Genomic DNA, 19,551 nt, shown 5'->3' with positions numbered 1-19,551 from the left:
TCCCATTTGCCGGGCGCGCGCCGAACCAAGGAAACCCTGCGTCCGCCCCGCCGCGCGACTGGTGCTAGAGTGCATTCTTCTCTCCCGCGCATCAGCCACATGGGATCGCGCGACGCCACGCTATGCCTGTCTATAAGTCCATTGCTATGCTAGCTCGCTCCCTAAACGCCTTTTTCGATGCCGCCCACGCCAAAAGCCCACATCATGGCAGTGCAAAACCCCCAGCCGAAATTGGTGCCAACGCGCCTGTTTGTTGGTTTCGCTGGCGTACGCGGCTGGATCAAATCTTCAGTCCTTGCGCCCCCACCACCAACACTCACGGTCGGAGGTTCCAAACGCTCTCCGTGGTGCCAAAGACCCGCAGTTTGTTCCCGTACACACGCCAGAAGTCCGTCTCGAAAGGAGGCATCAGAGTCATTGGCTCCATCGCCTCTCGGTTGACTGTTGCACCTTGCTGAGCCGCCCCCTCGTCTGGGTATGAATAGTAGGTTGTCCCATCCCACTGGTACGTCGCAACCTGGGCATCCTCCGTTTCTTCCGTCGGCGAGCCGTTCCGCGGCTCTTCGGGGACCAACTCCGCATCTTGCTCGTCTTCGCTCTCCGTGTCAGCTGTAGCCAATTGAGCGAAGAGGTTCGTTGAAGAAAACATCAATGTGCTCTTAGTCTCGCCGCCCGCCTGACCGCCCTTTCCCTTCTTCTTACGTGCCGTCTTCTTGTTCCGCGCCGTGTCTGTGTCTTCCAGCGGTGCGACTGCTTGTGCTAACGCAGTCTGATCACCGTTGACATTGGGTGTGATCGCGGGGGTGACGAGCTCGGCTTCTCCATCGAGAGTGGCGATTCCTTGATTGGACGGAGGAAACGGTGAAGAGTCGCTTCGATCTGGCAACGTCTCTGGAGCGGTGTCGTAAGATTCATCATCACTGACAGCCAGTGACGCATCTTTGAGGTATGCGCCATCTTGCTCAAGCTTGGTTGACAGTCGAATCATGATCAGGGCAGTCAGAAAACTATCATACCCCGCCTCATGAAAGGGTGTTGCGATGTGGTACTTGTCGTGTGCGCCATGTGTGACTACTCATTGTTTAGCGTGCTGTATAAACATCACAGGAATTCGGTGCATGGTTACCGATGACGGGCTTATTCTGGTCGCGAAGCTTGTGGTGAATCTCCTCAAGAGAAGATCTAGGGTTTATGTCCCCACAGTTGTGTGTAGCCACGTATTTAGTATCCACGACAAGAGGAAAGTTCTCGTGAAGTACCTTCCGGCATTCCTCGAGCGTTGGAGGCAACGGGCCGATGAACGTGCGATACAAGTAAACGATATCCGTGAATAGATTGTGTCCAACGAGAACCGGCCTCCTGCGTTGTAGCGCGAGGCGTGCGCGATCAAAGCGCGCCTTTAGATTTATCATGTCAGCGGACTTCACAGCCCCGGTATGGACGTCGCGGGCAAATAAATCTGCGTCAATCTTCAACTCCCCGCCACAGAGAGCTTCGATGATCCAACGGAAGCCCGTCTGGCGCTCAATTTGGTGTCGAAGGGCTCTCTTCTTCTTGCGCAAGATTTCCTTTTCCCTTTCTTCGTTGAGAGGTACGATCTGTATAGCTTGGGGCTTGGAAATGGTCACTAGGTCTGGGTATTCGGCGCGAACGAGCTGGTGTACTAGGCGCTTTTCGAAGTTGCCGAGTTCAGCATAAGTGGGTTGGATACCGGCAGGATTGGTGGAGACGATATTGAGGTGATTCGCGAAAGGCTGTCAGTGATTAGTGGAAGAACTTTCAACACAACAACGCAGAGTTGGCTTGGGAAATCACACTGTCGTCGGTACTTGAAGCGTGAACTGAGACATGGCAGCCGAGGCTTCAAGCACACATGAATGCGTCTGTCCAAACGACTACTTCCAACCGACCGCACAGTGGAACAGTACACATGCGTGCTCAACATCTTCTTGCTCATTACACGACTCACCTTGCCTGTCTCCTTCCATGTATTTATGGCACAGCGAACTTTGCTGACGAACTCCAGAGACTGCACTTCGTGCTCCTTTAGCTGAACATCTGCGATGGCAGACTTATCCCATCTCGCATATGCTAGCTTCTTGGCTCTTTTGGCCTCGTACCGAGAGAGGTATGGGACTCCCTTCGTCATGGGGAGATCCATCTTGAAGCCGACGCTCAACAAAAATTCTGCGGCGCCGCTTTGAAAAGACCAGATGCGTTCAATGTCTAGTCTTTCTTCGAGCAGAGGGTTGAGATTGAAATTGTAAGGGCGCACGACGTAGCTCTCGGACTGTATGTCCTGCTCGACGCAGGTGAGGCCGATTTGCAGTATCTGGTAGCGATCCGCGGCGTCTTTGATTTCCTGATAGCGTTCTTCCAGGGTCTGCTTGGTGCCGGAGGTACCCCTAGAAGGGATGCCTGACAGCTCCAAGTCAAACGAGACGAACTGAGCAGTGGATACGGCTTCAAGGATCTCAAGCAGACGGCCCCAGAAGGCCGTCTTATCGACGTCCATGCTGCGCTGATTCGCGCGTTTGCCTCGCAGAGCTGTCGAGGAAGGTTACGCAGCTGAATCAGAGCCGCAGATGTCAAATGAAGTAGAACAGGCACAGAGAACTGCACGCAAGTTGTAGGTGTGCGTTGGGGTTGCGATGCAGTGGATGTTTAGGGTAGGTGTCCGCACGGAAAAAAAAGTTCAGAGGTGCTGGAAGGTGGCAAGGCGTGGAAGTGTTGCCTGTAAGTTTGATGCTGCAAACTTGTTTGTAGGCAGGAACCCTTCTGCCTTTGTCTTCCGGTTAGCAATGAAGCAATAGTAGGATCCGTTGGTCTCAGCGCCTGCAGATGGATGCGATGCGCGGGCGGTGTTGATGGCGCCGTGGCATGACGGCATCTTTCGCGCGAGAGGCGGGCGCCGACTGCCGAAATGGAGCAAGGCAAGAAGCATGGGCGCAGTTGGCAGCTGACAGCTGGCGCCGGGTATCTTTAGTGTGTGCCGATGCCGGATCATGGCCCGGCGAGAGCAAGGCAATCAAAGAACACGGCACAGGCAGGCGAGCTGCGAGCTGCACCCCGCGACGCTCGGCGACGCGCCTCTCACATGCAGCACGTCTGCTCGCGTATCCTGGCCGTGTCGCGCGATTGAAGCCGCTGCGGGTGTTGCCCCGTGCCCCGTGTGTCCAATCTCCGTGCTCCGACGAGCCGAGGTCCTCGTCAGCGGCCCTGCGTGTTTGCGGCCGACATTCCTCACTCGAGCACCGCAAATCACTACCACAACACCGTGCGGGAAGCATGCGAGAACACCTCCTGCGCGCCCCCCATATCCCCCGGATCTCCTCCTCCATGGAATAGCAGCCGCCCGCCACGCCCGCCGCAACACTGTCTATGACCTACGAGAACATGCTGGCGGCCTCCGTCACGTCACTCGGCTCGCAGCAGAGGCCGCAGACCGCGCAGATCGCGAAGACATACCGCCAAGCTGCTCAGCTGTTCCTCACACGACGCCTGCCCGAGGCCCTCTCAACCATCGAACCCGTCATCACCCCCGACCTTCCCGACACAGACGGACAAGACCACGACAATCAACAAGCCGCATTCGCGCCCATCGCCTATGCGTCGCGCGGCACCCGCGTCAAAGTCTGGAGCTTCTACCTGACCTTCTTGAACTCCGTAATAGAACTGGGGCCTGAGGAGGGCAAACATGCATTTGGCAGCACAAAATGGAAGGCCTTGGTGTCGAAATGCCGCGACGGCAGGGTCTGGGAAGATGTGGTGCAGGCCGGCTATGGCGGAGTTGAGGGCAGCGTCGATCCCGACGTCGTTATCAATTTGTGTGTACCAACTCTTGCCGCGATGCCGTGAGATCCGGGTTAACTTTTCTGTGTAGAGCGACACTGTTGTTGACGCACGCGCCGTCGCAGCAGGTGACCCAGCAACGGCTCGAAACGTACCTCTCTGCCTCGGCACAACCCACCTTCGACATTACTGCGCACATGAACTCTCCCCTCTACGCCCAGAAGCGCTCGGGTATTCGGAGCCACGGCACAAATACACCCAGAGACTTGAACTCCCGCCTGAAGCTGCTCGAGCTGTACACCCTTCACGTTCTTCCGCGCAACGACGAGTGGGATTATGCTCGCGAATTTATAGGCATGAGCGAAGTACTCGACGACGAGCGAAAGGAAGCATTTCTCCTAGCTTTGCATGGTCTTAAGGAAGAGCAGGAAAGCGCCGCCATCAGGGAAGCCGAGCTACGGCAGCAGCAACAACAACAGTTGGAACGCCGCCGCCAAGAAGCTGAAACACGCCGCCGAGAAGCAGAAGAAGAGGAATCACGCCGACGGCGGGAGCAAGAAGACCGTGAGGCTAGACAGCGCATGCGGCGCCCCGCAAATAATGGCTCGCAAGGGGCCGCCTCTCCACATCCTACGTCGAGCAATCTCAACCGGGCTGCGGCTTCAGCACCGCCCAGAGCACCACGACCTGGTCCGAATAAGAAGGCAATTAGCCCACGTCCAAGAAATCAGAGCGTATCAGCACGAGCATCGGCCGTGTTGGGCGCCGTCCAGAATATGTTCCAGAACGCCACACAGTCTTTGACGAAGAATCCCATGGCATTTCTTCGTACGCTACTCTTCCTCTTAGCATTCGCGCTAGCATTTGGTAGACAGGATCTACGAGATCGCGTAAAACGTCTGCTACGGATCGCGTGGGAGAAGATGCGCAGAACCCTCGGAATGGGCGTCAAGGTATCGTATATCTGAAAAAAAGAAAAAGAAAACGCACGACAAAATCTGAGATACCCCTCACCTCGGCCAGTCTGACGACTGGTCTTCTTTTCACACTGCAAATACCCGCCCAAACACACAGAATCAATATTTTCCTTTGTTAACCTTTCCATTCTCATTAACCGAATCATCGATCATTCAACAACTTGCGAACAAACTACTGGTCGAAAGAAGACCCTCAAGTTGTACGCAAGGGTTTGATCAACTCCTATCCTTGGCCCACGAGACGCTCCCAAATGCTTGGCAATGGAGGTCGTGCAGTACTATCGACGAATGTAATGCTATTTCTTTACTGAATGAATCTTCTCTGTACCAACTGGGGGCTGTATTCAAGCGAGATCGTTTACTGTTAGGAGCGGCGTTATCGCGTTTGGAACGGGGAAGAGAGGAAGCAAGGACCTCCGGCAAAAACGGGACACAGGCTCTTCCACCAAAATGAGGGTGGTCCAAACATTAATTGGCGTACGGGCTCTCCTTGTTGATTTCCCTTCTTGTTTTTTCCGCCTCTCGTCCTCGGGTCCCTAAGGTTCTGCATGCCTGGAATGTAGCTAGTGAGAAAACAATGTTGCTTAAATGACCCGTCCCTGCGTCCTTGGCTCTCTTCCGCTCACACACCTGCTCTTTGAACACCATGGGACATTCAGCGACGATGATCATATAACGTCTACGTCAGTTCTCGTGCGGGACAAACGAATGATTAATGATCATCGGCACATCAGCGCATACCAATACTCCAAGCCTTCGCTTGCGGACTATCAGCATTCGCTGGGAATACAAGAGTTCACAAAAGGGGGATACACAAGTTCAGGGCCATATATTGTCCCCTTGCATGACGAGTGCTACAAGCGATAACAGCATGCAGAAGACAGGGCCGGAACGGAGCGATGATACCAGAGCAAAAAGGCTTACCGATCAGACAGACAAGGACCCAAAAAAGGATAGCTTGGCAAGTTTATGACAGGACATGCGCAGGAGCAAAAGGAATCAGCCTCAACACACTCACATACACGTTGGGGCGTACAAAATGGGATTCTTCATCCATGTATGTATATATGTATTCATGTATGCACGTATGTACAAAAACACCCTTTCCGACCTACCCATCATCGATGACCACTGGAGCGAGCGACTGAACAAACAAACACCAAAAACTGAAAAACCACCACCCCGCCAAACCAACCCGATGCAATAACGCACTCACTCATGCACTCTTTCTTGCACGCCCTTATCTGCCTTTCTCATCTTTTGTTCTACTGCGTGTGGCCGTAAACGCCTGGGAATCTCACACGCGCGCTCTCTCCTCTCCATATGAGACCCCAAAGACTAACAACGGGAAAATAGGAGAAGGGAAAAAAAGAACCCACCGTCTCTTTTCTCTCGTTCCTCTCCGGGTTCACAGGGAGGCGAAAGACTGACCCCCCATATTTTCAACGGAAAGAGGGACTGTCACACCGAAAAGGGAAAAAACAAAGATAATGCCCAGAGAAACAACCGTGAGATGCGTGCATGTATGTCTTTGAAACCAACCGTCGTTGTTCATCGTTTCCGCATCAGTTACGAGCCATGACCCTCCCTCATCCAGAGATATTGCTCATCGATCATAAAATTCGAGGATGGAAACAGAGAGAGAAAGGAGCACCACGATTCGTCCACCCTCACATCTAGAGCGGCTATGGGAACCGACCCTTAGCGCGTCAAGATGTTTGCAGTGTGTTTCGAGCATGACTATCTTTTGTTTCGTCGCATCATCATCATCATCAAGAGAGATGCGAGGAAAAGAAAACGAAAGGAAGACGGCGGGACCAGAAGAATATATCAAAACAAGAAGGGACTTGAAACCACCAAAATGCCCACGGTGAATGCTTTGATGATGCTTCTCAAAAGCGAAAGGACGGGAAAAGGAAAAAAAAGAAAAGAATGAATCCCCTATTTCGTTCGTTCATAGCAGTAGTTACTTTTTTTTCCCGTTCCTCTCTCTTTCCAAGCATCCCCTCCCTCCCGCCCTTCCCCTTGATTCTCTTTCCCTCTTCTAATCCACCTTAACATCCTTCTCGTCCACCCGCACCTCCGCCACATCGTCCTCCAAATCCGGCATTTCCGCCTCCGCCGCCTCCAAATCCGCGCCGACATTGAGTAGCGCGGGCGGCCTGCCGCCTTCGTGGTCCGAATCCACCGGCGTCACGTTACCCGGCCCGGATAGCAGACCGTCTTCACCCTCGAAGTCCATCAAGCGGTCTCTCATATCGCTGCCGGTCGACTCAGGCATGGCGGCGACGTCGCTAGCAACATCCGTGTTGTCGGCGTCCTCGTCGTTGTCGGCGGCGCCGTCCATCTGGCCCGAGATGGCCTTCGGCCACTCCCAGCCAGGCTGGTTGGCGGCCGAGAGACCACCGACGGCGGGCTTGTTGGCGACGTCCATGGACACGCCCTCATCGTCCTCGTACGGCGGTGGCAGGATCTCGGCGTCGTCATCGTCACTCGTCAGCGCCCTCGTTGTCGTCGTCACGCCAGCCGAACCAGCCGCGCGGGGCTGGGGACCAGCTCCGGCTGCGCTCGAGTCTCTCGGCGACCCATTCGGGGATGAGCCGCCGAGACGCTGGCCGTTTCCCGACGGCGAGTCGTCACCGGATTCAGAGGCGGGGGCAAAAGCCTGGCGGACGACGTCCTGTAGGTAGGGCGGCCCTAAAGGGGCGTCGTCGGCTGTACGGCGGCGGCGGTAGAAGAGCAAGTACGCGCTGCCGCTAACAAGGTTCGACGGGCTCTTCTTGCTGACCATAGAGTCTGTCTCAAAGTCAGTACATGAATCATTCAAGTTCGCTTCTGGAGAATCTTACCATTGTAGTCGTACCACTGCCCGTCGTAGAAGTTCTTTGCCACCGCAGTGTAGTGCCCTCCACCGAGGCCACCAAAGTGGTTATCCACAGCGAAAAGATCATAGATCAAAGGCTTGCCTTCACTGAGGCCAACACGCTCGGAGATATCCAGTCCTTCAATGGGGAAGTCGACGAGAATATCGACCTTGTCCCGGAAACCGCGATTGGCGCCAAAGCGCTTTAGGTGAACGACGAGAATGTCGGGAGCAGTCCAGATCTCGAGGGTCTTGCTTGCTCTGCGAAGCTCCTTGCAGCGGTTGCAGTACCACGCATTCTCCTCAGACAGGATCTCAGTCTTTGCAGTTTCGGCGAAGCAGTCTTCAAGTGTGATGCCTGACTTCTTTCGCGCCGCCCGCTTTTTCTTCTTCTCCGCAAGCTCGGTATCGGGCAGAGTTTCGGTCAGATCCCAAGTGCCAATACCGCGCATCTCGCTCTTGTCCGAAATCTTACCGCCAAAGAGCGCGTCGAAGCTCTCGCTTTCCCAGTCGACGACAATCACCTCACCAGGGCGGAGAAGCATGGGCTCGCCATCAGGCTCAGACACTGGCTCGGAGCTGGCTCTAACGTTGGTGCCAGTGCGGCGGTCCTTCCGGGAGTAAGTCTTCATCTTCCTGCCCTTCTTGCCCTTGGCTCTTCTGGCTTGCTTGTTCTGGAACTTCTGGCGGTTGGCCTGCTTGTTCATCGATACAGGTGCAAGCTCGTCTTCGCTCTGTTCAGGCTCGAATGACTCCAAGGTGTTGGAAAATTGAGGCGTGTCCTCGTCAACATCGCTTTCGGGCGTGCCAGAGCGCTGGGTGGCTTGGGTAGAACCGCTGGCGGTGGACTGGATAGATGAACGGCGGCTTGTGGGTGCCGGAATGCGAGACTCCAAAGTGGCGTACTCCCTGGCGTCAAGCCCGCTCCAGCCAGTCGGGAGAATATCGTTGCCTAGCTTTGCGTACTTCAAGGTGAACAGCCTTCGGAGTTCGGGAGGAATGAAGTTACCAGGCTGCAGAACCGACGGCATTGAACTCTGCTCTTGCATGGTAACATCATCGTTGGCGTTGCCATCCGACTTGGCCTTGTCTGCTTCCCCGGGCTCGGTCATCGTGACATCTACGATGCTCTCATCACCCTCAACCGAATTGGCCTGGACACGAGCATCCGCGTTGGAAGACGCATCTTCGTCCGCTGTCACGACAGTGTCTGACTCATCACGCGGGGAGGCCGAACCCTCCTCATTGAGAATCTCCCTGGTGGTCATGCCAGCAACTCTGCCAATAACCTTACGCAGGATCTCATCCGAGTCTTTTGCTTGGTCGCGCGTGACGAGAACGTGAGTAGGCCAAAGTGTCACATCCCACCTGTTAGAGGGAGATTTGCGAACACGATGGAATACAGGGACCACCAACTTGTCCGCCATGGGCGAATCGATGTCGGGAATTTCGTCGTCCTCGGATTGGTTGAAGGGGTAGGTAGACCTGGCTTTACCAGACTTCTTCGCAGGCGGCCAGTTTGTGGGGACATCGTCCAGTTCGTAGCAAACAATCTCATCGCGTTCCTGGATGCTGCTTTCCACGATGGCTTGTCTGTCCTCGAAGTGCTTGTAGAACTTGTGGCTGTAGATTTCGGACATCATGATACGTTTGGGGTCAACGTTCGGAATACGCTGCGCAATGAATTCCTTGATCGCTGAAAGTGGCCTGTTGGGTTCTATGTCCACATCGATCTGTACCGGGCGGCCGACCAAGGGCACAAAGTAGATGCTATGTTGCCAGTTCTTCTCGATGGGCAGCTGGAGAGTGAGGGACGAGTAGGGGTCGAAGGTGATGCTGACCTTGTCGCACTCGGGGCAGACCATTGTGTTCTTGTAGAAACCATTAAACAGGTCCATGGCGACCGAGTCGTTACGTGCACGATGGTTCTCGCGGTACTTCTCGCCAAGCGCCTTGATGGCTTCCGGGTCTTTATGGGTATTGTCATCCGAATCAGGGTTCTCAATGTATGGTTTCTTGATGATCCTGTTCAAGTCCTCGTGAAGGCCGTCCACTAAGAAGCTGAGGAACTCCTGCGAGTCTTGCTGTCCATAGCCAGAGAACATTGGCTGCGCACGTCCGAGTGCAAACTTGAAGTTCTTGGGCGCAAAAGAGGTAGGAGAAGACTCGTCGTAGATGGACGCGAGCAGGCCTGCGTATGCCTTTGCAATGCTACCTCCATGACCGAGCGGGTTATCTCCATTAAGTTCCTCCTTGTACTTATTTTGCATGAAGTAGGCAGTGAGCTCCTCAACGCTACGGATGCACTGCAGAGCCGAGTTCATGTAGCAGGTATTGCCCAAGTTGGACAAGCCAACAGTCCCGCGTGTCCTGCCGTTCTTCGTCCGTCCACGCGTCATGGGCCCACCGGGCGCTGGGCTGCTGCGTCCACTGTCGCCCTTGGAGTCCGGGAGCTTACCGGTGCTGAGTGAGACGCCGTGTTTTGATGCCGCCTTACGCGCATTATCCGAGACAAACTCGCCACCGGCAGGGCCACCAATCTGTTCTTCTAAAATGATAATTTGGCTGGTGTTCAAACCAACTATATCCATCTTGACGCTGCCGTTGTACTTCGGGTTGTTTGTCTCGTCCTTGTGGTCAACCATCTCTCTTTGAGTGCTCTCAGCCATGGCTGTGAATGATGCCAGGTCAATCAGCAGAGGTGTCGGGGGAGTCCTAGCAGGAGAGCTGTTTCGGGAAGTGGCCGGAGTGAGCACCTCGGCCTTGGGTTCTTGCTGGCCCGACGAGCCGGCCTGAATGGGTTCCAATACCCTCCAGATCTGTACCTTCGTGGTCACAGGGATTCCGGCTGCCTCCTTTGCTCTTTTCAGGAAGTTCTGAAACTTCTCGCTTCGGCTTGAGAGTATCCTGACCGCATTGCTAGAATTTTCCTTGATTCTTTGAGCAGTCATAGCTTCCGAGTCATTGCGCAGCTTGCGGATCGAGATGAACGGAGGATAAATTTCGTACTGAACGTTCTGCACGCCAGAGCCAGGTGGTGCGGTATCGTGAGCGTAGCGGATGATGGGAGGTACACCCGCCTTCACGCCGTACCATTCGACCATCAAGTTCCATGCCTCCTCAGGAAACACTTCGTAGTCTTCACCAATCTGAAGGCCCGGCTTCATGGGCACGAATAGCTGACCGGAGGATTCACTGACGTGGTCTTGTTCCCAGGCCGAGGCATCTTTCGGAAATAGGAGTAGTCACTAAACCGTGCTTTTCGGGATGCGGGAGCGAAAGAACGTACCTTGATCAAATAGAGGCTCGTTGTTGATGGGCCCTACCTCACCCTCTGAGGCGGACTTATCGAATGGGCTGAATTGCTTGCTATCAGACACGCGTGACAGGACACGCGACAGCCACCACATGCTGACAACATAGCCCTTCTGACCGTCATGTGGCAGAGCCTTGTGTAGCGTCATGATCCGCACCACCTGCTCATCTAGCGAAGGGCCTGACGCAGGGGCGCTGGTGGCGGGTTGTTCCTTGGAATTTGGCGGTGAGGGAGCAGCATCGCTGGTGGCCGAGGTGCTTACGGTGTTAGACTCGTTGACAGACATGGACGCCGTGTCCGAGCTGGAGCCGCTGTTCTGGTCCTTGGGCTGGGGCTGCTCATCTCTGAGCATGTCCACCGAGGAGTCTCTCGCGGTGCCATTCTCCATCTCCATCTGTTCCCGGCTGTCGTTCTCTCCAGCCATTTCGGACGCGGAGCGTTTTGCGGGGGACGCCGATCGAGGCGGAGGCGAGCGTACAGAGGCGCCGGAGGAGGTGTTCTGCAGGCGGGAGCCGTCTGGCACTGCGGAGGAGCCGCGCCGATCTCCTGCGGCGCCGGGTCTACTCGTGGTCTCCAAGCTCAGGCCAGCGTACGCCTCGGTAGGGGAGCTGCCGCCGCTGGCTGTGTTGTCCCAGGTGGCTCCTTCCGACTCGGCGACAGGCTCCAAGACTTCGTCGCGGAGATGCGGCGGGATGTAGCGCGGCGGCGAGGCGGAGGTGCGGCTGCCGACGGAGGGCGGGTGAGGAGAAGAGCGCGGCGACGCTGACGGCTGGAGCGGGTCGAAGGCCGACGGTTGCGCAGGCCTTGGGGCGGACGGCGAGGAGTTGTCTGAGGCTTCGGGGGGCAGGTCCTGGGCGAGCTTCCGCTTCTTGATGGACGCCGTCGTGAAAGCGAGCGGCCGGCCTGTGGAGCTGCAGCAGCTCCAACGGCAGGCACGGGCGGTGCGTGAAGCGGCGCGGGGCACGGAGAGGCGCGCGGCGCGGGTGATGAGGGCGTATGCAACTGCTCCTAGGGTTGCCGGGGCGGTGGTGGGTGACAGGAGCGAGCGGTGTTGCGGGCGGCTCAATGCGAAGGGCAGAAAAATGAGGCTGGGCGGGCGGTGATGTCGTCTCAAGTCGCGCGCTGTTCTTCCGCTCGGAAAGTGCCGCGCGGACGGCCAAAGGGAGCTGGGGATTACTGTGCCTGCCGGGGGCGTTCCAATTATAGGCGGGTGTCCTGCAGCGCGCAGCGTGATCTCGCGATTGCGTACAAACTGGCCGACAGCCTTGCGATGCGCGTTGTTGCAGCTCAGCACCACGTCCAAGTCATTGCCGCACGCGCCGTGAGACATGCAAAAGACATCTCTTTCTTCCTCCACGCGTCCTCTAGCTAGCCCGCTGCCTGGACCGCATTTCCCCCGTGCCGAGCCAAAGAGGCTGCCCCGGACAACGCTGAACCCCCAGATTCTACGCAAGTGCTCCATCTCGGGGGCCTCCACGTTCCAACGCCAACACCTGCTGCCACCTCACCTCGCCGCCGTGGAGCGTGTGCTGCTGCAGACGTGACCAGGAGCAGCAGATCACGCATGCTCAGACACTGCACGAAGCAGTCGCCACCATGATCTGCAATAAGCCAGCTGAGCGGATGAAGACGGCGAGAAGTGAGGCTGTCACCGCTGCCCTTCTGCGTCTTCTGCCGCAACAGTCTAGACGCGTCCGCCGGCGAGGTGAGCTGGGCGGGGAACGGGGTGTTCAAAACATGTCGACTATGCCAGGTGCCGTCAACCCCAATCCGAGCAATCAACCTGGGCAAACAGGCATCGGGTGGCCCGAAAAATGGCATGAGCCAGACTGCATCCCGGATTAGGAAGGGAGACCCTGCAAATATCTGTCCTGATGGTGATGCTGCTACCCCGCAAGGCGGAATGGAAGTCATCCGTACGTGAACATGCAGCGGAGGAACTCAGCCCAAGGGTCACCCGATAACGCACGCCGAGGTGCCCCTCCACTGCTGTAAGCGAGCCGTAGCACATCGTCCGGGCAGCTGCATATGTCGTTGAGCCACAGAACCGAGGCACGGAGGAGAAACTGGCGGTGATGACAAGCTCAGCACTTGTGGGCCTGAGCCTCCGATCCCGGGCTAGCCGCTTTGGTCGCCAGGGGAAAGGAAAGGCACGAGACTGGTGGCCATGACGTCTGATGTTCAGCAGCACACGGAACGGACATCCGATCCGTTTCTGCTTGCACCCTTGACACTTTCCACCTGCAGCGGCGTCGCACCACAGCCTGCTGCCATAATTGACTAAGCGCCAGGATCCTCTGGGCTCTGGGCCGCACCGCCGCAAACTGTGGGGGCCAGAAGAGAGGCTTCCTCTCTCGCCGAGACCAGGCAGAACCTCTGCTGAGAGCACAGCCGCTCCTTCCTGCTGTTCTTCGCGGACCCCGAGTCCCAGCGCATCTTGACCTGACACCCTGACACCCTCACACGCGCGCGTTTTTGTCCGCGTGTCTGGTTCCGCACCCCCCGCTCCGTGTTATGCTCGTTCCTTGCACACACTACATGCAGCATGTTCTCCAACATCTTCAAAGACAAAGACTCTCCGTCACACCAGTCACCCTCTGGCCCCAAGAAAGAGGCCTCCCTAGAGACGATACTTCCTACGCCAGAACTGCGCATTGAGCTCGCCCTCCTCGTGGTCTTGTGCACCGATGCCATTCGCCAGGATCTCGTTGCTACCTTCCAGGTGCCCAAAGCCCTCCAAACCGCGGCAGCTTTCCATGATCCCACGGCCGAGGAGAACCTAATTGCGCTTGATGAGAACCAAAGAGCCCATGCGTCGAGCGCTGCGGAACGAGCCGAGCGTGTCGAAAAGATCAAAAGAGAGCTCGCCGCCAACGATGTGCAGGAACTGCACCGCGCCGCCCTCAGTTTTTACAACAACTGGCGCGTGCAAGTCCTCAAACGCGTGGGCGAGGTGCTGAAAGTCCGCTCCAAGGATGTGGCACTCGCGAAGCAGGAGCGGGACAGGTCCTCCACGAAGAAACAGGAACTAGATTTGCTTTCCCTGGACGACAACCAACCATCCCCCGAGTCCTCTACTGCAAGCACGCCAATCCCAACTACACTTGTCCGGCTGCCTCAGGAATCTCGTACTCTCATACTCAACTCCATACTTCTCCTCCTCCTCTCCTTGCAGAACTATCCCGCCCACTCGCGCCTTGTCCTCATCCTCCTCTCATCGAGTCTTCGCCTACCTACCGCTCTACTCTGCGAACAGGAAACCGCCCTCGCTAAGGCCCTCCTCACATCCGCACGCCAGCTTTCCGCAGAAGAAGAAACAGCCCGCGCCGCATCCTCGAACGCAACTTCTCGCAAATGGAAAGTCGGCCTAGCCACCGTCGCCGGAGCCGCCCTAATCGGCGTCACGGGCGGCCTGGCAGCCCCCTTCCTCGCCGCGGGCGTGGGCACCGTCCTCGGCGGCGTCGGCCTGGGCGCGACGGCGGTCGGCGGGCTCCTGGGCGGGCTGGCGGGTAGTAGCGTGCTGGTAGGCGGTCTATTTGGTGCGTACGGCGGACGCATGACGGGCAAGATGATGGACAAGTACTCGGCCGACGTGTCGGACTTTCGCTTTGTCGCCGTGCGCGGCGGCGACGACGGCGGCGTGTACGAGCGCCAGCGCAAGGCGCAGGGGCTCTCGCGCCGCAGCACCAGCCAGAGGCCAGAAGATGTCCGTGGCAGCTGGAAACCGCCAGGCCGCAACCACTCCTCCTCCTCAGCCATCGACCCAGCGTCTGAGCACCACCGTCTGCGCGTGGCCATCGCCATTAGCGGCTGGCTGACGGACTCTACCGAGGTCTTCACCCCGTGGTTCGTGATGGGCCCTCAGCTGGAGACGTTCGCGCTCCGGTGGGAGGTCGAGGCGCTGTTGAAGCTGGGCACGTCGCTGTCGGCGGTGCTGAAGAGCGCCGCCTGGGGCTACGCCAAGTACGAGATCGTCAAGCGCACAGTGTTGGGCAGCTTGGCCGCCGGCCTGTGGCCACTGATGCTGCTGCGCGTGGGACGCATCGTTGATAACCCCTTCTCCATTGCCCGCAAGCGTAGCGAAAAGGCTGGCGCCGTGCTCGCCGACGCCCTCATCAACAAGGCCCAGGGCGAGCGCCCCGTTACGTTAGTCGGGTACTCGCTCGGCGCGCGCGTTATCTACTCGTGCTTGCTGCAGCTCGCTGAGCGCCGGGCCTTTGGCCTCATCGAGAATGTCGTCATGATGGGCGCGCCTACCCCAAGTGATGCGGCGGCGTGGCGCAAGATGCGGGCGGTTGTAGCAGGCCGCCTGGTCAACGTGTACAGCTCCAACGATCATATCCTCGGATACCTCTACCGCACGAGCAGCATCCAGCTCGGTGTCGCAGGGCTCCAGCAGGTGCAGGGAGTGCAGGGCGTGGAGAATGTCGACGTCAGTGATATGGTTGACGGCCACACGCGCTACAGGTGGCTGACCGGCACCATCCTGAAGAAGATCGGAATGGAGGAGCTGGACGACGAGGAGGTGCGCAAGGAGGAGGAAGAACTCCGCATCGAGGAGGCGAAGGAGCGCAAGGCGGAGCAAGAGAACGAAAAAAAGGTGGAGCAAAAAATCGGCAAGGCCGGCGACAGCCAGGAGGAGAGGCGCATCATCATGCAAGACGTCGTCGAGGAAGAGGCCAAACTACTGGAAATGCGTACCGGCATGAGCGCCGAAGAGCCGGACGAACAGAGCCCTCAGCTCCCTCCTCGCCCTGCACCGCAGCAATCCCGCAGCACCATCTCCCGCAAGCCTGTCGGCCAGGCCCCGGCAAAGGCGCCGGCGCCGGAGGTTGAGACACCGCCAGAGAAGCCCCCACGGCCCGCTGCTGCTCAGCCCAATAGGTCCGAGGAAGACGACGACGACGTACCCCCGCCGCAACCTCCTCGCCGCACGACTACAGCCGTCACCGACTTCGCACCGGCTGCTCCAGCCGCCGCTGCCGCCACACCTGCCACCAACAAGGATATCCTGAACGATGAGTACGACGACGATAATATCTCGCTCGGCGACGACGACGTCGAGAGCGTGCACTCAGCCCCGTCGGTGAAATCTGCTGAGATGATGATGTTGGCACCCGAGGCGGAGCCGCTGTCGGACGAGGAGCCTGAGACTACTGGGGCGAAGTCGGGGGAACGGAAGTAGGTGTGTGTGGAGGGGGAGATTGAGAAGGGAGGAGAGTGGATGGTTTGATACTCTGTTGGAAAGTTTCCTTTGGGGTTGAAGTTGCCATGCCTCTTTTCTAGATGGGTTTCTCGAGACAGTGGAAACTAAGAGCGCCGTGATGGCGTAATAGAATGTTTTATGCACTTTTATATGAGACGCCGTAGAACTCTAAATGCTTTCATAAGGAAGAATCTTAGCAAAAGCACGTCTGTGCAGCTTATGAGGTAAATGTGTACACAGCAAAGTGCACAAGAATTGAGCCCGACTACATCTGTCTCCTACACATTGTACAGGTTTGAGACTGGCACCCACATCCCGTTCTTTGCTTCATCTGCTCATGAAAGTTTCTTGAGGTTTACATCTGTTTTTGTCCCCTGACACTTGCTTCAGCTTCATATGCAGGGAAAGGGCATGAAACATGGCACAGACGGAACAAATATATCGCAAACCCACTGTGCATTTACAATAGGCGCCTGACGCTGGCGATCGTTGCAGGCTTGACGATTACACTTTATGTATATTTACGCAGCCGGGCAAACCCGCGACGAGAGAGCTCTTCACACGGAAGGTATAGGAAAACTAAAAAGGCGACTTAAGACTAGTTTTGCTATCAAATTTATGAAATGTGTGGTTTAGATGACGCCACTTTTGATTCGCGGTTCCAAACGAAGCATGCTACTGAAAGCAGGATATCTACAGGATGGGGGTTAGTTGGGCCTCGCTGATGTACCCTTGACCCTCGCTCATCATCTCGTTGTGTTTCTCATATTATTTCCCCCTGAACTTCTCCGCCGCTGCTGAGTCCTCTGATCCCACATTACCCTCCTCGGTCCGCTTTCTCTCTTTCTCTTTCGGGTTGTTTGATGGGTGAGCTGTGACGCAAAACGAGAAATGCAATGCGTAAGTTACAAAGGGAAACCAAAATGTGCTAGGTTCTCGCTCCCCTAGCCGGGTATCTAAGCGCTCTGAATGTTTGCTACGAACAATAGAAAGCACGACGAATTTGTCGATGTCAGCTGCAGCGTGCCCGAGTAGGATGGATTGAGGAAAATGGTAGTGTGTTCGAAGTGCGGGTATTGTGTGCTCCTGGGTATAAAGCTGACCGCAACTGTGCTCTTGAGGTGCAACAACGCGGTCTGTCCACAAAGACGGAAGCAATGCGGACGTAAACGGAGCTTGCGTGGGATAGGGCAAGTCCAGAAAGCGAGGTTCCAGGGCGACTAAGCTGGAGACAGCCACTGAACCCATGGCTGGAAGTACGCTTCTTCGCACTCTGAATTCATGTTGCTTTGTAGGCAACTTTGAGTTCATTCGAGGCTCCTTTATCCGTGGAAACTCCGCTTGGGGGTCCTCAGTCTGATTTCCAATGGCTTGTCAGACGCCCGTCGTCGTCTGCTCTGCCAAGGTTGAGCTCGATTGCGTAAAGACCCATGGTAGCAGCCAGGTTGATCCAACGCCACAGATTACCCCCAGCGTCACCACCTTGACTGGTCCACCACTCACCAGCCGCATCGCCATTAGTGCTGGAAGAAGCGAAGTGCTGCATGAGCAAGCTTGTGTACACAGCAATCAATATACTTGGGCTGAACCAGCTGAGGAATCCCAACACGCGGCCAGCCTCATCGTCATCATCCAAGGACGGGTCCTGGGTGAGTGCACGCGCACCTGACTCCCGAACGGCTGGGATAATACGAGCTGCCGCGTACATGACGAAGACGCGATAGGCGAGAGAGACGAGCACTGACGGTGTGATTGTCATGATCGCAGCAACAATGAAGCTGAAGGCGGAGTGTACGGTGGAAGGAAGAGTCGATAATGCGTGCATCAAGGTAGTGTAGGAAGCCATGATGATAGGAGGCAGTGGAGGCAGTGCTGGCTGAGCAGAGGGCTCGGTCTGGATTGGTCCAGAAGGTTGATAGTCCGTAAAAATTTGGTAGATGCAGAGGGTAACGTAGGCAAACTAGAAAGCCACAAATCAATACACGGAACCAGAGGCGGGGTGGACGAGCTTACGAGCAAAGAGCTCTCCACCGGATTCCCACGTCCACTCCCTATTCCCCAGGAGCACAGGAAAATAGCGCAGGTTATGGCGGCTCCGATCAAGATGGCGTCCACGTTGCCGATTTCCGGGAAAGTTGTGATCCTCCACAAAAAGTATACGGCGCTTGAGATGACGGACGCTGACCCGATCAACAGACCAATCTGTAACTAATAAGCATCATCTTCGCACCGAAACGAGGGGCACTGCTTACCATCCAGCTATCGCCGCGTTCGCGGTTGACAAGCCATCTGGAAATCTGGCCCAGAGCTTGAATAACTAGCAGACTGCAGAAGCCCTCGCTGATCTGGAAGACCGGCGTGGACCAGCGCAATAGCCTGTCCCAGCTTCCGATCGTCAAGCTCTCCACTAGACCCTCCCTGCCAAATAGCCATTCTCTGACCGAAGTGTACTCTGCCCGAGAACCACTGAACGTCTTTTGCACCCATCCACTGCTGTTGTCCGCATCCACCGAGAACTTGTTCAAACTCCAGATCATGAGTGTTGGGATAACGATCCACTGCGAGAGCGAGAGCAGGCTGACGATGGTCTTTCTCATGCGGGAGCCGTCCGGAGTGGCTAAGCGGAGCGTCGAGTCGAAGAAGTAGAAGCTGGACATGGCCAGCGAGAAGGCCAAGCCGCAGGTTCTGCCGCCAACATCGAAAGCGAGGGGTATAGTGAAGATGATGGCGAACAGGAACAGCAGGGAAGAAACTACGCGGGTGAACCACATCGCGCAGGAGAATGCCGCGTCAGCAGGCAGGCGTGAGAACCGAGGGAGAATTCAAGCCGAGAGCTGGACTCGTTGCGCGCCGGGTCGACGCGCCGGAGGGGCGCTGGGAGCTGGGGAGTGGTCGCGACAAACGACGTCAAACAGGCGGATGCCGGGGTCGTAGCGGAGGAGCGAGATGTGGCTCGTGGTTTCCGCGCTGCGCTTGTTCTTGGCGGGAAGGTGCGCTTTCACGTGCGTGCTGTTGAACCTCCAACGCCTTCAGGTCGGCCTGGTTACACGTACTCTTGAGAGGACAGACTGGCACTGCGCAGGCAGGACGGTGCGCGCGGTGCAGAGGGAGAGAGCAGAGCGGTAGGAGGGCCGTGGGCTGTCGCGTGCTTTTGAGCCGGGATCGGCCTGGCGATCACAGTCGCAGATGCAGGTAGAACAGCAGGGTCGGCGGCACCCTAGAGATCCTCCAGGTTTATCGGCGGGGTGGTCGGGTGGACGTGAAAACAGGAATGAGGGAGGACGGATGGCGGAGGGGCTGGAGCTGGCGGCCGCTGGGTCTCTGTGCGTGCGCAGGCGAAAGGCGCCATTAATCAAGAAGCAGTGGATCTGACGCCAGATTTCGTTCCTCCGCAACC

General features: G+C 56.8%; 5 protein-coding genes across 5 annotated transcripts; 2 read left to right on the top strand and 3 right to left on the bottom strand.

The window, feature by feature from the left end:
- Positions 1 to 316: 316 nt before the first annotated feature.
- On the bottom strand, positions 317 to 2,515 carry SLS55_002214 (uncharacterized protein; the record flags this gene model as incomplete). Its single annotated transcript, XM_066773698.1, has 4 exons — positions 317 to 1,071; positions 1,127 to 1,397; positions 1,596 to 1,754; positions 1,970 to 2,515. 4 exons carry the CDS (start codon positions 2,513 to 2,515, stop codon positions 317 to 319), a joined length of 1,731 nt encoding a protein of 576 aa, XP_066636265.1.
- An 866-nt stretch (positions 2,516 to 3,381) lies between these two features.
- SLS55_002213 (uncharacterized protein) lies at positions 3,382 to 3,858 on the top strand (the record flags this gene model as incomplete). Its single annotated transcript, XM_066773697.1, has 1 exon — positions 3,382 to 3,858. The coding sequence occupies one exon, from the start codon at positions 3,382 to 3,384 to the stop codon at positions 3,856 to 3,858; it is 477 nt and encodes a 158-aa protein (XP_066636264.1).
- Positions 3,859 to 6,813: 2,955 nt separating this feature from the next.
- On the bottom strand, positions 6,814 to 11,372 carry SLS55_002212 (uncharacterized protein; the record flags this gene model as incomplete). Its single annotated transcript, XM_066773696.1, has 3 exons — positions 6,814 to 7,565; positions 7,619 to 10,858; positions 10,922 to 11,372. The coding sequence occupies 3 exons, from the start codon at positions 11,370 to 11,372 to the stop codon at positions 6,814 to 6,816; spliced, it is 4,443 nt and encodes a 1,480-aa protein (XP_066636263.1).
- Positions 11,373 to 13,493: 2,121 nt separating this feature from the next.
- SLS55_002211 (uncharacterized protein) lies at positions 13,494 to 16,133 on the top strand (the record flags this gene model as incomplete). The annotated part of the gene is made up of 1 exon (XM_066773695.1): positions 13,494 to 16,133. One exon carries the CDS (start codon positions 13,494 to 13,496, stop codon positions 16,131 to 16,133), a length of 2,640 nt encoding a protein of 879 aa, XP_066636262.1.
- A 1,372-nt stretch (positions 16,134 to 17,505) lies between these two features.
- Positions 17,506 to 18,925, bottom strand: SLS55_002210 (uncharacterized protein; the record flags this gene model as incomplete). Its single annotated transcript, XM_066773694.1, has 3 exons — positions 17,506 to 18,114; positions 18,168 to 18,356; positions 18,407 to 18,925. 3 exons carry the CDS (start codon positions 18,923 to 18,925, stop codon positions 17,506 to 17,508), a joined length of 1,317 nt encoding a protein of 438 aa, XP_066636261.1.
- Between the last annotated feature and the right edge of the window lie 626 nt (positions 18,926 to 19,551).

Source organism: Diplodia seriata (genome assembly GCF_021436955.1).
Source record: "Diplodia seriata strain FDS-637 chromosome Unknown scaffold_2, whole genome shotgun sequence".
NCBI lineage: Eukaryota > Fungi > Ascomycota > Dothideomycetes > Botryosphaeriales > Botryosphaeriaceae > Diplodia > Diplodia seriata.
Note: the sequence above shows the minus strand (reverse complement) of the source record. Positions and strands in the feature narration are given on the sequence as shown.